Source organism: Dipteris shenzhenensis, chromosome 30 (assembly GCF_047967505.1).
Source record: "Dipteris shenzhenensis isolate YYH24624 ecotype China chromosome 30, Dip_SZ_1.0, whole genome shotgun sequence".
In the NCBI taxonomy this organism is placed as follows: domain Eukaryota; kingdom Viridiplantae; phylum Streptophyta; class Polypodiopsida; order Gleicheniales; family Dipteridaceae; genus Dipteris; species Dipteris shenzhenensis.
Window position 1 is genome coordinate 9359946 of NC_141625.1, and position 14356 is coordinate 9374301.

The window sequence follows — 14356 nt, forward strand, 5'->3', positions numbered from 1 at the left end:
ATGATTTCCTCTTCCGCAAAAATTCCCTCAATTGCTACTAGATTGAACACCTTGGTCGTACTGCTTCTTGTGGCAATCTCTTTCATAGTGTCCAAACTTATGACAATAGTTGCACTAAATGTTTGACACACTGGTGGAGGCATTCCCTCATCCTTGGAATTTTCCTCGGTTGGAATGATTTCCTCTTTGATGATTCTGATGTTGCTAAGGATGATGGTGGTGCTAATTTTGACTTTGATGGTGACTTTATTGCTGATGATGACCACTTCGTTGGAATCATCTACCTCTGCCTCTGCCTTTGCCTCTGGCTCTATCTGAAGCTATGAATGCCTGATCATTGGAATGACCTTTGCGTGCATGAATGGCTTGCATCCTGAGCTCTTCACCAAGTAAGACTGACTGAAGTTCTTCTAGTGTTGGAATTTGTTGTTGGATGGCAATACTCTAGACTAGATTCTCGTAGCCCCTCCTAGTCCATTCAGGATGACTTGAACCATTTCTACGGGATTCATAGTCTCTCCTGCTACTATTATGAGTTTTGTAGTCTTTGATCCAAAGTACGTAAGCATGACCGGTTTCACTGCTCTTGTGAAAAGTTTGGTTGATTTGGTTTCTCAGTGTGAGAATCCTGCTAGTGTCCTTACACTCGTAGAGAGCTGCAAACATATACCATGATTCTTTGGATGTCTTGATGGTGTTGAGTTGTCCTAGCATGACATCTTTCACATTCTGCTTGATCAGATGATATGCATACTTATCTTTCTTATCCCATTTTGCCTGTGCTCGGGCAATGGTAGGATCTGATATAGGTACAGAAACTATTGGTGTAGTTGGAGATCTCGCTTGCTGGTGCTATGACAATAGGTACAGTAGAGCTACTGCTGGCTGGATCATCCAATGGTCTAGATGTAGATCCATTGACATACTCCCATTTGTCCTGAAGTATAAGAATGGTCTCCATTTGGTATATCCATGTGCCATAATTGGAGTTGTCTAGCTTAGCAAATGCCTCTAGATTAAGGTTGCTATTCGTAGACATGGTGCAAGAAATGTACTCAAAGTGTCACGAAAATCACTTAGGTCTGAATCAACTTCAAAACACTAACTATAGCAAGTGAAATATGAATGTCAATGAAGGTACAACTGCAATATATAGTCCAATTTGAATTACAAGGCTTATGGCAAATGATGTCGGTAATAGCCAAGTGGCTTTACAAGGCTTGAAATGATGTGCACAATGTCAAAAAATAGCCGAATAGGCTCTACAATGACGGCATGTGTGTGTGAAATCAAATCATGTGCTATATGTCCACTGATCAATCAGTCAATGCCCCTAAACACTCTAAAGTCTACTCACAGAACTAATGAACTTTAAGTTTCAGGTAATGTGATGATGTGAAACCATATGTGAGCATAGGGATTGACTCCAAGTAGGGACTAGACGGGAATTTTGGGCATGGCTTAGATTGGCAACTTGGAGAAATTCAAATTGTCTCCTCTATGGTGGTGATCTAGTCTACTCTGATTTAGATTTATACCAACCATCAATCGATGAAAAGAACATTAACTAATTTCTTCTTCTTTGGTTCTATTTATGTGCTGGGTCAGATGCATCAATGTAGATGCTCATGTGCATGTAGGAAGTGGATTTGTCCGACGAGGCTCAAAGGTGAGTGATAATTTCTCTAAAATGTGTGCATGATGTGACGAGCATGTAGAGCACAAAAATCAAGCGATTTTCCTTTTTGGAGCACCCTCAAATTCTTCTTGGATCAAGAGATATAGCTTGACCTAGGTGGAGGGGCAAAAGGAGTACAAATGTGCTCAATGATGATGTGGTAGTTAGGCGTCACATGCAGTGCATCCAGGTTGTGGACAATGAATAACTGATGTTGCACAGTCATTGGTGGTAGGTGCACATCGACCACCACATGAGGACACAAAACTACATGCTTCAATCAGCTTTGGAGGTAAGTTGTCACCAACACTACCTTGGCCATTGTTTAGAGCTCTAGCATATTGAACTCTTGAGAAGTTCCAGTGTAGCTCTGACCAACACTAAGTGCACTAAAAAGCACTATTATAGCACTATTAGAGCACTAATAGAGTAGTACTAGGCACTTGGACTATATCAAGTTATAGCATAGCCTTGGAGGACACTATTACAACACTATTAGAGCACTATTAGAGGACTAGCATGTACTTGAACTCTGAAGAAGTTCTAGCGTAGCTCTAACCAACACTAATAGTGCACTAACAAGCACTATTAGAGCACTAATGGAGTAGCACTAGGCACTTGGACTATATCAAGTTATAGCATAGGGAGGACACTATTACAACACTACTATAGCACTATTAGAGGAGTAACATGTACTGGAACTCTAGTAAGTTCTAGCATAGATTAGACCAACTATTAGTGCACTAAGAAGCACTATTAGAGCACTATTAGATCACTAACAAGCACTATTTCACCACTATTAGAGGACTAATAGGTATTGGAACTCTAGTAAGTACTAATTGAGAGCTGTTAGAGTACTAAAATGTAGAAAGCTCTATTAGAGCACTATTATAGCACTAATTGAATACTAAATTGCACTTAAAAGCATACGTATAGCATGAAGTAGGACTAGTAGAGCACTATTAGATCTCAAACAAGAGTTGCAAATAACATAAGCACTATTAGAGACTATTTCCTGCATTTAAGTCTTGTCAACGTTCAGTCTCACTTGATTGTTATTGTTACTTAAAGGGCAGCAAATGTCTTAAGTAGGTTCATCACAAAAGCGGTCTGAGTGTGACTGTTTGTCTCTGCTTGACTCCTTCATAGGGAAGGAGAATGTAAGTGAAATGCATAGTAGTGGAAAGGGGAATTCCCCTCCAGTTGAATAGAAAGAGAAAGAGAAATCCCTGCAGGGGAGGATGAACCTTAAGGGCAGGATGTTTCTATAGAGGAGGATGACCCACTGCTATAGAGTTTTGTTGGTAAAAGAGCAAAGAAACAAAAGACACACGGATTGGAGAAAGGTGAGACAATTTTGGCTTTTTAGTAATTTTAGAGTCGAAAGATGAACATGTGCCAAAAAATTTATAGTCTGTGCCTTCACATGTCTTAGGGTGCAGAAAAACCCCAGAGATCAGGAGCGATGGAGCTGTCAGTAGGGAGAAAAAGGAAAAAAGTATTGCAGTTGCTGCAGCTCTAGTGCCAAGCCTGCAGATGTCTTGATAGAAAAGCAGAGCACACCGATGCCTCCATGAGGTAGTGTTGCTGGTCCAAAAGCAAAAACAACTCCCTCACATGGTCCCCACTTAAAGGCCAGAGCCTGCAAGAAGTTGTAGCCCCAGATGGCCCTATGGGCAGTGAAGACTTATAGCTTACATTGTATCTGTTATTGGGCATGCTCAGTATCAAGAGCTTTAACAAAAACTTAGTATTCTGAGACTTGTATGGATCTATGCAAAGTTTATCAATTTGAAGCATTTTGCGATTCTATCACTGGGATTTGTATGATTTTGTGGTTACACAATTGAAATTTCGTCTCTGCTTTACATGTGCTTTCAATTAAGAGTGTTAGCACACTACTATGGATTTATTGTCATTGAGCTTGTCTTGTATGTAGTAAGATTTGAACTACTTCACCATCAATGTCAATGTGGATGATTTGAGTTGTTCAAGTGTCCTTCAAATTAAAATGCCCAGATTTGAATGATTCTAGAATAGTTAAAATAGGTATTTCAACATGTGTTCTTAAAATTTATTTATCATTTGTATTTAAAATCTATTTTAAATTCTGGACTTAAACCTGTATTTAATTTTTGTCCAGATATACTATTTCTAAAAATTGTATTTAAAATGTGATTGACTATTCAAATCCTGTACTTAAACCTGTCATATTTATCTATCCAAATGTATTTCAGCCAGACAATGTGGTCCAAGATTTGATATATGTGGCAAAAAGGGAAGCATGGCCATCCACATCAACAGTTACCATGAAAAGAAAGCACGCCAAAAATGTCGCTAGGAGGCATGAGTCAACAGAGGAGGGAAGAAAAAAAATGGGATCGGATTCAAAAGAGGTGTCTGGACATATTGGAAAGACTGAAGCCAAGGCCTTTATGACCTATAGACATCCCTTTGATGGATCATCCATAGCTCGTGTCCCTGCCTCCACCTCCAGTGATTCCATCGATAGTGGTACCAGTGCCTCTCCATCAAGAAAGGAGAGTTGTAATCTTAGATTTGAATGGCGTACTAGTGAAGGTCGTTGAGTCGTATCATGGTGATGCACCCTCATCCTATGCACACTTGATGGAAAGCAATGGTGGGTGCATGGGACAGACTTGTTTATTCGTAAAGATGATGCTACCTTCTTGGAATTCTATTTGGCATGGTTCGAATTTTTTATTTGGAGCACATCTAGAAGAACAAAAGTAACCAACATCCTAAGCATATGCTTTGCCAAACTATTTTGAAAGATAATAGCCTTGCTACAAGAAGACTGTCACAATGCTAGATTCATGATGGATTCTCAAGGAAAATTGTTGAGTCCGAAGCCCCTGTTATATTCAACGACTTTCCAACCATATGGAACAACTTCACTCACTTGTCGGCAGCCAATACTATTATTTTGGATTACTCCATTTGTAGAAACCCAGCTGGAACCTGGAGAGTGCTTCCAAATTTTGAGATGAAAAGTGATGAAGAAATGTGCTCCTATTTTATGGACAATGTCGTGCCATGGTTGTTTGTGTGGTTGCAAGCGGAGGATCACCAGTCCTACACGACACATTTTGAGCACAACCTCTTTCATGATGAGGATTCCATTGACATTACGGAGTATCTGATAAGACACAACTGCTAGAAAGAGTATTGAAGATGGAATCAGATGGATGTAGTGGGATACCAACCTTTTTTGTACATCATTAATAACTTTTATAAAAATCATTCATTTTTGCTTGTACGTTGCCTTTTTGGAGATGGACAGTAGAAGCAACATTACTAATTAGTAGCATCACTGGGTAGGACTCGCAACACAATACACACCACTTTTTAGTAGCACTATGTAGTAGCACTAGTAGCATAGTTATGTAGCACCAACTAGTAGCACTAGTAGCACCAACTACTAGCTCTAACCACTCATACAAGCCAATCACTATATACATGGAATGAAAGGGTGGTAGCCATTCAAAGTATAGAAACACACACTATTGTAGGGATAATAAAGTGATGTTCCCAATCATTCATGAAAACATGAGAAGATGTTAGAACTATGATGTTTACATCTGAAATGGCATGCTGTTGTATATGGCTTCATGCACCTCATCCGACATGAAGAAGAACTTGTCACCATCCATAAGTTCCACCATGGGAAACTTTATAGCTTTGATAAGGTGAGAATACAAAAAAACCTCAAGTTCATTATCAAGAAGGTATTAGTAGTTATCTATCTTCTTTCCATAGTACAACCCCTTCACTACAAAACCACCAGATGAAATGATGTTTCCCCATCCATCCTTCAAATTTCTATTTGCAAGCTCCTTCTTGGTGGTGCACCATAGGACATAGAAATCTCTACCCTCATCATTTTCTTCCTTTGCATTGACTGCAAAATTGTCTCCAACATAGAGAGCATCACTCAGTGTATCATGATGTCCTTCATATGTAGGATCACCACAAGGGTTTTCTTCAGCTTCCATGTCCTCTCCAGGGACAATAAGTTGATATTCCCAACATGTCACATACGCTTTATTGCAACATCTATTCCATGAAGCTAAAATGCAAGCACAACAATAGCATGACAACTTTCACATTTTGAGCTCTATACATTTGTGCTCTGAGAATCCAGAGATGAGTGTAGCAATGGCACCAGGGGAATAGAAGCATAGTCCCATGCTACTGATCTATCCACTTCTTGTACCTTCACCTCCCAAAACAGCCTTCTTATGTTCTTTTCTTTTGATGAATAGGAGGCTTGAGCTGCATTTGAGAGATCTGAATGCAGAAAACTCACCACATCAGTAGCGCAAGTAAGCTTCTCTGAATTTTCCTACAATTGCTCATGTGTCAAGGCTCTTTTCACAATAGCTCCTACTCCATTATGCTCACCCTTTCCATGCCCAAAGCCAAAGTAATTCCATGTCATCTTCAGGTTAGTTAAGGAAGGATAGCTTGCAATAAAGAAAGTAGGCCATCTTGCTTGAAACTGGGAAGTTGCACCATTTGACCAAACCCAATGCTACCTTAGTGCTAAATCTTATCTTGTCAACTGATTGTGATGTAGCATAAAACAATGCTAAACAAATAGAGTATCATGCACCTTAACATCAGATATGTAGAAATGGATCATGCTATAGGATGGGATTGTTGAGATATCAAGCTTCACTCCTGATATGCTAGGGTGACTGTTGTGCATTTATGTCACCGATTTGTTAGTTGTAGATGTGGTTGGTACACTACCCATGAATAATAGCTGGATGACAACTATCTTTATGTACTCTAGTTAGTGGCTCAGTTAGTATGCCACCTAGGTTAGCAGGATGCAAGCACGCCGAAGGAGGTGTGGGATACTTTGACAAAAATGTATAGCACAAATATGCAAGCCAGGAAAATGCAACTAAAGCAAGAGTTGCATAATGTGCAGAGAGAAAATATGAGCATCAATGACTACCACATGAAGGTGAAGAAGATGCACTTGCTTCTATTGGGTCGTCCACCTTGCTAGCCATCTACCGAATGAGTGTAATATTGAAGAAAATATTTAGCCTTGTGACTTGGTATTACATTTGGGTGAGTTTTTAGGTTGGCCAAGCTTGACTTTGTAAGTTTAGCAAATAACAGTTGCACTAAATTTAATGATTTGCATCTTGTGAAGATGAGTGACACTTAGTGCTACATCCCTTTGGTCCTATGTCTCCCCATAGTAGGGTTGGGGTAGTTCCTAGTTTGGAGGTAAGTATAGGGAATCTCTTACTTTGGCATGCCCTTTTTTTGCATCTTTTTTAGGGACCTTTGTTTATTGCAATTGTCCTTGTTCCCTTTGCCTTAACTCTTTCGTCCTTGGCCACACAACATTAACCCATAACAACACCCTCCTTCCATCTTCGCCTTCGTAATTTCCCTCCTAGCATGGGCTCCAGTGGTCATATCGCCTTGTTGGAATAAGATTTTTGGAACTGTAACTCGGTTCCTTTTGTTTGTTGGTCATCTTGATTTAGCAAAACGAAAGCAATTTCGGTTTAATGTTGACATGTATTACTTACGCAATAATATTAACATATTCCATTGTTTAGTGTTTTTAAATATGTATTGGGTACTTATTGGATCGACCTTCTTTTTCTGAGGGGGGGGGGGGGATCTTTATTGAATCACCTTTGAGAATCCATATTCGAGATGAAATAGAAGGAACTCCCAACTCAAAGTCATCTGCCACCCACTCGTGTTCTGAGCGAGCTTTAATGCAGGGATGTTTTTATCGAAGCTATGCTTATATATTAATATAAAATCTTGGTGAAAGTTTTCAGTAGAATGTAGTACTTTATTAAATATTTTCTTTTGAATTTTGAAGGAAAAAATATAAATCGTGGCGAAACTTTATATTTTTTTGCATAGAAGTTTCAAATCCTCGAGAATGTTACAAACATTGATTTTTATTACAACATACAAACTTTGGATGCCAATATAAAGTTCTAGCTTCTTAACGAAACTAACTTGAAAAAAATCATCAATGCTTTAATGGATAGTACCAAGTACCTAGTGCCCAGCTAAGAAGGCAAGGGGCTAGCTAGATATGGGAAAGGGGCTAGCTAGATATGTAGGGCAGTGCAGGAAGCCAGTGGAGAAAGCTGCAAGAGGAGACTAAGGTGTACAAGGTGAAGTGGAAATGAGAAAAGACAAGGTGAAAAGGAGGGTAAAGAAAATGTGAAGAAAGAAGGGAGCGAGTGAGTGGAGGAGGAGGGGTCAGGGGAGGGCGTGGGGGTGTGAGAATGATGGATTCTGCAAGATTCCTGAGGAGGGAGTACCGTAGGGGTGCACGTGCGGGAGAGAGGGTAACCAGGGGTAAACCAAGGTTAAAAGTGAGGGACTCTGTACTGTACTAAGTGTACTAGTCCACCTCAAGCGATGTGATATGACCAATCCCTGTCATCTTCTTCTCCACCACCCTCTCCCTTACGCTCTCTAGTCTCTACTCTCATGTCTCTCTCCATGGCCATCTCCTACTCTTCCTCCTTCGCCATCTCCCAACCATGCCTCCCATCTCCCTCCCTTTCCTCTTCGCCCTCCACCTCTTCCTCCTCCTCCCCGCCGCTTCCTCCTCTCCTCGCCAACCCCTTGCGGCCTTCCCTGATGATCCCTCTCCCCCCACTCCCTTGCAGCTCGCTCCTCCTCTTGGTATATATATCGCCCCCTCCCTCCCGCACTCCCCCCCCCCCTCTTTCGATCGCACCTTCGCAAGCCCACATCCACCACCGATCGCTGCCACACTTCTGCAATAACATCCCTCACCCACTCGCCGACACATCATTTGCCTCCAGCTGCTTGATTTTTGTTCTGCATTGTGTAGACAATTGGCGCTGCTTTGGCCTTCATTGTTTAGTTTTTGGCCTTCATTGTTTAGTTTTCATGCTTAACAATAGCATCCATCGCGGATAGCTGTCATGCTTCTACAATAGCATCTCACCCACTGGTCGGCATAGAATTGCCGCTGCATGACTTTGTCCTGTGTTTCGCTTAGATCATCTGTATTTAGCGGTCTGAAGCTTGCATTTGCTTTGAAATCTAATTCGATTCTCATTTTGCCTTGGATAGACGAGGATATTTTGTCACAAAATCGTGCGCCAAACTCCATGGACACCAAACAGTCGCCGACCTTCAAGGCAAGCACTCATGGACCGTAGATTAAAATTTGTGCTGCTGTCAATTAAGGTCTTAGTCAAGTAATAACGGTTCACACTCACAAATCACATCTCAATTGTCACTCCTTGCTTAACGTATACGTCGTGTACCTATCTGCTCCCCCTATTGTCGTAAAAAGTGTGGACCGGTGTAATGATGGGGGGCCTTTGGTGTGACTGTCATACTGCAGATTGCTGATCCAAAGGTCGGCTGGATACCACCAGATCGCCACAAGAGGGCCAATTTCAGACGACGGATAACGGGGCTGGGATCGTCCCCACCCACTTGCATATCAAAATGTGGAAAATGCAAGCCATGCAAGGCAGTCCGTGTAGCGATACATCCTGGCCGGAAAGCAGTAGGACTCATGGAATACTACCCAGAAGCCTGGAGATGCGCGTGCAAAAACAAGCTCTACATGCCTTAATGATACAAGGTATTCTCGTTAGGAGAACAATTCAGCTACGAGTTTCGTCGAAGTCTGTTCAAAGCACAGCTTACGTAAGATGCGGTGCAACGTGAATACCAAGCTTCAGTGCTGGCCATTACCAGCTTGCTTCAATTAGATCCGTTTCAGAGGTGGCGATTCTTGCTCCTTCTGACGGCACACCTTTCATCCTATTTGTACTCAGCATTAAATTTCGCATATAAAAGTCCAGTTAAAGTTCGCATGCGGGACTGTGTTATAGATATTCCACATAAAATATACCTGGAGAATTATCTTTCCTGTGGCACGCCGTGTATGCTTTCATTTGTTCTTCACAATATTGTCGGCTTTATTAGTACCGTAGATCGAAGTAGTCACTAAGAGCATTGTCGCAAAAAGATGAATTTTCTCACGGCAGGAACGCGTTTCAGTGGCATATGCAAGACTTGTATGTGAGGTCTTTTCACTTTTCCATCGTACAACACCCACTCCCCATTAAGGCCAAATTTTGTATGGTGGGGCTGACCACCCCCTTTAACATAATCTGCAAGTTCTATTATTCAATTAAAAAAAAAACAAGATGAATGCTCGTAAATCATTCATAAGGCCTTTTGATATGTGGAGAGTGGAAAAGAGGGCGAAAAGGGGAGAGAGAGAGAGAGGACGGGGGGGGGGGGGGGGGAGAAAGAGAGAGAGAGAGAGAAAAAATAGGAGGATTTATAGGGGGAAAAAGATAAAGAGGGGATTATGTGGAAGTCTTAAAGTTAAAAGTGTAGTTGCATTGGAATATGTCCAAATCTGGGAGAAATAATTTTTGGAAATAAAAAATGTTAATTTCACTTCTTGAAGATGAGTTTTAATCCTTTGGAACATATGTTTGCTAGCTACGAAAACCACACGTAAGATTCCTCGAGGCTCCCACCCCCACGTATCACTTAATATCTGGGGATATAGGTTAGAGCCTATTCCTAGCCGCGGCTGCTTGGGGCAACCAAGTTACCAACAAATCTTCCATTCAGAAACGCGTCAGCTTTTCCATTCACCTACTTGCAATGTTCTCATGTTAGCAGCTAGGGACAGACTGTGAGATATTCTCTTGCTTGTAGAGGCAAATGTGCATCCAAGTGATGGGCTATAGGAGATAGGAGGCAATGATGATGCTTGGTTGCCGCCTCAGCCCCACCTCGGAAGGAGAGGCTCACTTTGCAACTAGTGGCAAACCAAGGTCAAAAAATGGAGTTTTTGTAAAAACCTTTTTTATGGGAAAAAAATCCCCACTTAAATACCAAAAAAGCATTTAAAATGTGTAAAAACATGGATTTTTCGATCGACTAAGCATTACCGATTAACTTGCAAACTACCACATGGTACATTAAGAATACCACACGGTATCACAGCATGCGCTACTATAAGAAAACCGTGTCGTATATTCACATGATCGCACAGTCGCGTTTGATGGCCTTGATCACCTCGCTTTGATCTACTATATAAATAAAATAATCTAAATATCTATGCATATAGGATAATGAGTAGAGCCAGTTGTTTTCTAGTGTGTGGCTTGTAGTTGTTTGCAATTGTTGGCCTTGATTACCTCAATTTGAACCTTTCCCCGTTGGATGTGTGATTGGCAAAGCTGTTCTAGGTCATCTTGCACAATAAGACAAAGCACCCATAGATGCGCACACAGACACGTTTATTGAACTAAATAAAAAACTTACGGGCGCATCTATTTGCGCGTCTATTTTCATGTTTGGAGACCCGCGTCTACCAGCACGTCTATATAGCAGACACATGCGCATATAGACACGCATTTAGAAGCTTAAATAGACGCTCTTATAAACGCGTTTATAGATGCAAAAATAGATGCTTGTCAAACAAACAGACGCATATATAGACACGTTTATAGACGCACTGATAGACGTGCTTTATAATATTTTTTTTAAAATTTACAGAATGCTGTGTATGTTGTGTATGCTATATAGTTACAAGAATCCCATTTCCACATTGTGTAATTCAATTCTTACAGCCAATGCAATCGCATTTTAATTACAATTCCAAATAAAACATTACAACTCCAAAACGCAATAAAATTGAAAGCTCAAAAAGTGCTTGTATGTACATATAGCACGAAGCAAAGCCACGTCATGTGGCTTCAAGTACAAAAAATAAGGAAGCTAAGCCACGTCATGTGGCTTAATCAAGTACAAAAAATAAGAGGAGTGTATATACAAGAGGCACGAAGCCAAGCCAGTGGATTTAAGTACAAAAAAGAGTAGCTAGCACTACTTCTACAACTAATCCTCACTGCCTTCCACGCTCCCTTCTGCGCCTCCTTTCTCGTCTTCCTCATCATCTTGTGCACGGGCCTGTAAACAAGGGACAACATATATCAATGTATGAAAAATCAAATCTTTACTTATTATATTGGCATTATTTAATTACTTTGAAATACCTCGGGGGCCACTCCAGTAGCCCGGATATACTGCTCCTCAACAATCAACCCGTCATCATAGAAGTGCCTCCATGTATCTCCTCTACAATGGTGGCAGTGGTAGGGCGCTGTCTCCACAGGAGTAGGATATCTACCCACGATCTCAAGCTGCAAGACGACACAATTTGCGGAGGGATTAGTACAAAGAAACAACCTCCTAATAAACTACATAAGCAATATATTTTGAGATCGATACTTACAAATTGGGCCTCCCATGAATCAACACCCCCTGCTCCAAAATGCGCGCTTCCATATTCCTCCATCTGGATCCTTTGTGCCTCCATGTGCTGCAGATTGGGGTCCTCCCTCGCTGACTTCATTGCTTTCTTCCACTCACGCTTGTGAGTGGTGTGGGGTGGGCGCCTTGGTGGTTGACCTCCCTCGAGCCTGGAAATCTCCGCTAGTGCCTGCCTCTTAAGTGAAGATCTTTTATTGCCAAGTATCGTAACAATCTTTGACTTGGCCCATTTATCTGTGAACTGGCGATTGGGGGGGTTAGGATACCTAGAGCAAATAGCAGCAAGGGCTCATCAGCCAACCTCTTTGGCTCGTCTTTGAAGTGGATAAAGCAATCTCTGTAATTATTAGCAATTACAGAGCGCATGAAGGCCATGATGTCCTTCCCCCGCGCATCCATCAAGATGCCTCCTGTCTGAGTGATGTCATAGAATATCGTACCATCACCCGGAGGCACATCTAAATCATCTGAATCATCATCGTCCCCACCGCCACCCCTCCCAAAGCACTGTGCCATGCATCCCCACTGCTCTCCCTACTACTACGCCTGCTACCATCTCATGTCGAGCTTGTACATTGGCCACTCGTAGCTGGAGACTGCACGGGACTATGCTGACCACTCGTAGCTGGAGAACTGAGTCTTGATTGCACAGGAGTACGTCGACGGCTCTGTGAGACAGAAGGACCTCCTGACGGCATGGGGGAAGGGGCCTAAGACGGCATGGCAGAAGGGGCATAAGACGGCATGGGGGAAGGGGCATAAGACAGCATGGGAGATGGGCCTGCACTATGTAGCCGGCTGGGCTGTTGACTCCGCTGGGGTGATCTCAGCTGGTGTGGGGTGGTTTGGAGTCTGTGGTGCCAACTCTTGGGGGGTGTTTAAAGTACTCGTCATATACCCGTATAACTCCACAGGACTAGAAGGGTGCCCTAAAAGGTTATATAAGTCCTTTCAAATAGAATCCCGAGGATCAGGTGAGCTAGAAGCGCTTCCTGGCCACATGTTGAACTGGAAAAAAGAAAAAAAATCTATTACTGATGAGCTGAGAAGAAAGGGGAAGGGAAGAGAGGATTACTGACTGTCGAAGCGCGTCTATAGACGCGTCTGATTAGTGCATCTATTCTTGCGTATAACAATGCGTCTATAGATGCGGTTGTCTGTGTCTGCAAACAGGCTAGACGCGCGTTTAGATGCGCCTGTAGGTGCAGTTTTAGATGCGCTCTGAGACGCGCCTATAAACACGCTCCGACAGATGGACTTTTCTAAAAAGTAGAAAAGGACATTGCGCCCAACACACAAACGTGACACTGATACCCAGATCATGCATTTTTTGGATATGAGAAAGTACAAATCCAAAGAGAGCAAACTTCCAAAAAAGATGAACTGCAAAAAGACTTACCTTGGATAGAGCTATGGAAGGTTCTTCTCCTTTTTCAAAGTTGCTTCTCCTCCTTGTTCGCCCTCCTCTCCTTTAAGCTTGGACGTAAGTGTGGGTGCCTTCCTCTTAAGTGTAAGCTTGGAAGTAAGAGTGGGAGCCTTCCTCTTAAGCATCGAAACTGTGGATCTGCTAATAAGGAAGCAAGCAAGCCGCGAAGTATAAGTAATGTGAAGAAAAGCGAAGCGAGCACGCTAAAAGCAGGTTTAAAAGCCACGTCTATAGGCATGTCTAAAAGCGTGTCTATAAGCGCGTTTAAATACATAGAGTAGACGCAGTTTTAGACGCGCTTTTAGACGTGCCTATAGACGCGCACCACAGAACAAGAAGACACGCTTTTAGACGCGCCACAGAGTTTAAAATTAAACATTTGAAAAAGAGCAAATTTTTTTGGGTTTTTTGTTTGTAGGATGTCTTCATCTTCAACAAGTAGCTCCAGTGAGGATGAATCCCTCCGTATCCACCATCGCGAAATGTGGTTGGAGCAAAAAATCAAATGTACATGTGATCGATGTCGAGGAAACATGTATCATGCACGCAGGATTACACTCAATCACATCTCAAAGTATGGAGAATGGGATGTGACCATAAACAGGGTAAGAGCTTGTAAGTTAAGGTTGATTGAGATACCTATGGGTGCTCATATATTTGAGTTATGATCCCGTTTTAATTTGATACAGGATGCAGTGCCATACCCGCATATGTTGCCCTATGCTCGTTGTGAGGAGGCGAAGCGTCGGCGATATGAGGTGGGATCTTCAGGAGGGACCGTTACAGATGCATGGAGTGATGGTGATAGTAGCCCTCCGCCATTACCTCATGAAGCCGTGGAGGAGGAGGTGTTTGATGATATGGTGCGGGATTTATATGTCCAT

The 14356-nt window shown here is 42.1% G+C and overlaps 1 protein-coding gene across 1 annotated transcript; it reads left to right on the forward strand.

The window, feature by feature from the left end:
- Positions 1-8198: 8198 nt before the first annotated feature.
- On the forward strand, positions 8199-9565 carry LOC147881686 (polygalacturonase-like). The gene is made up of 3 exons (XM_087402112.1): positions 8199-8386; positions 8804-8871; positions 9081-9565. Exons 1-3 carry the CDS (start codon positions 8242-8244, stop codon positions 9315-9317), a joined length of 450 nt encoding a protein of 149 aa, XP_087258238.1. The 5' UTR covers positions 8199-8241; the 3' UTR covers positions 9318-9565.
- Positions 9566-14356: the final 4791 nt, after the last annotated feature.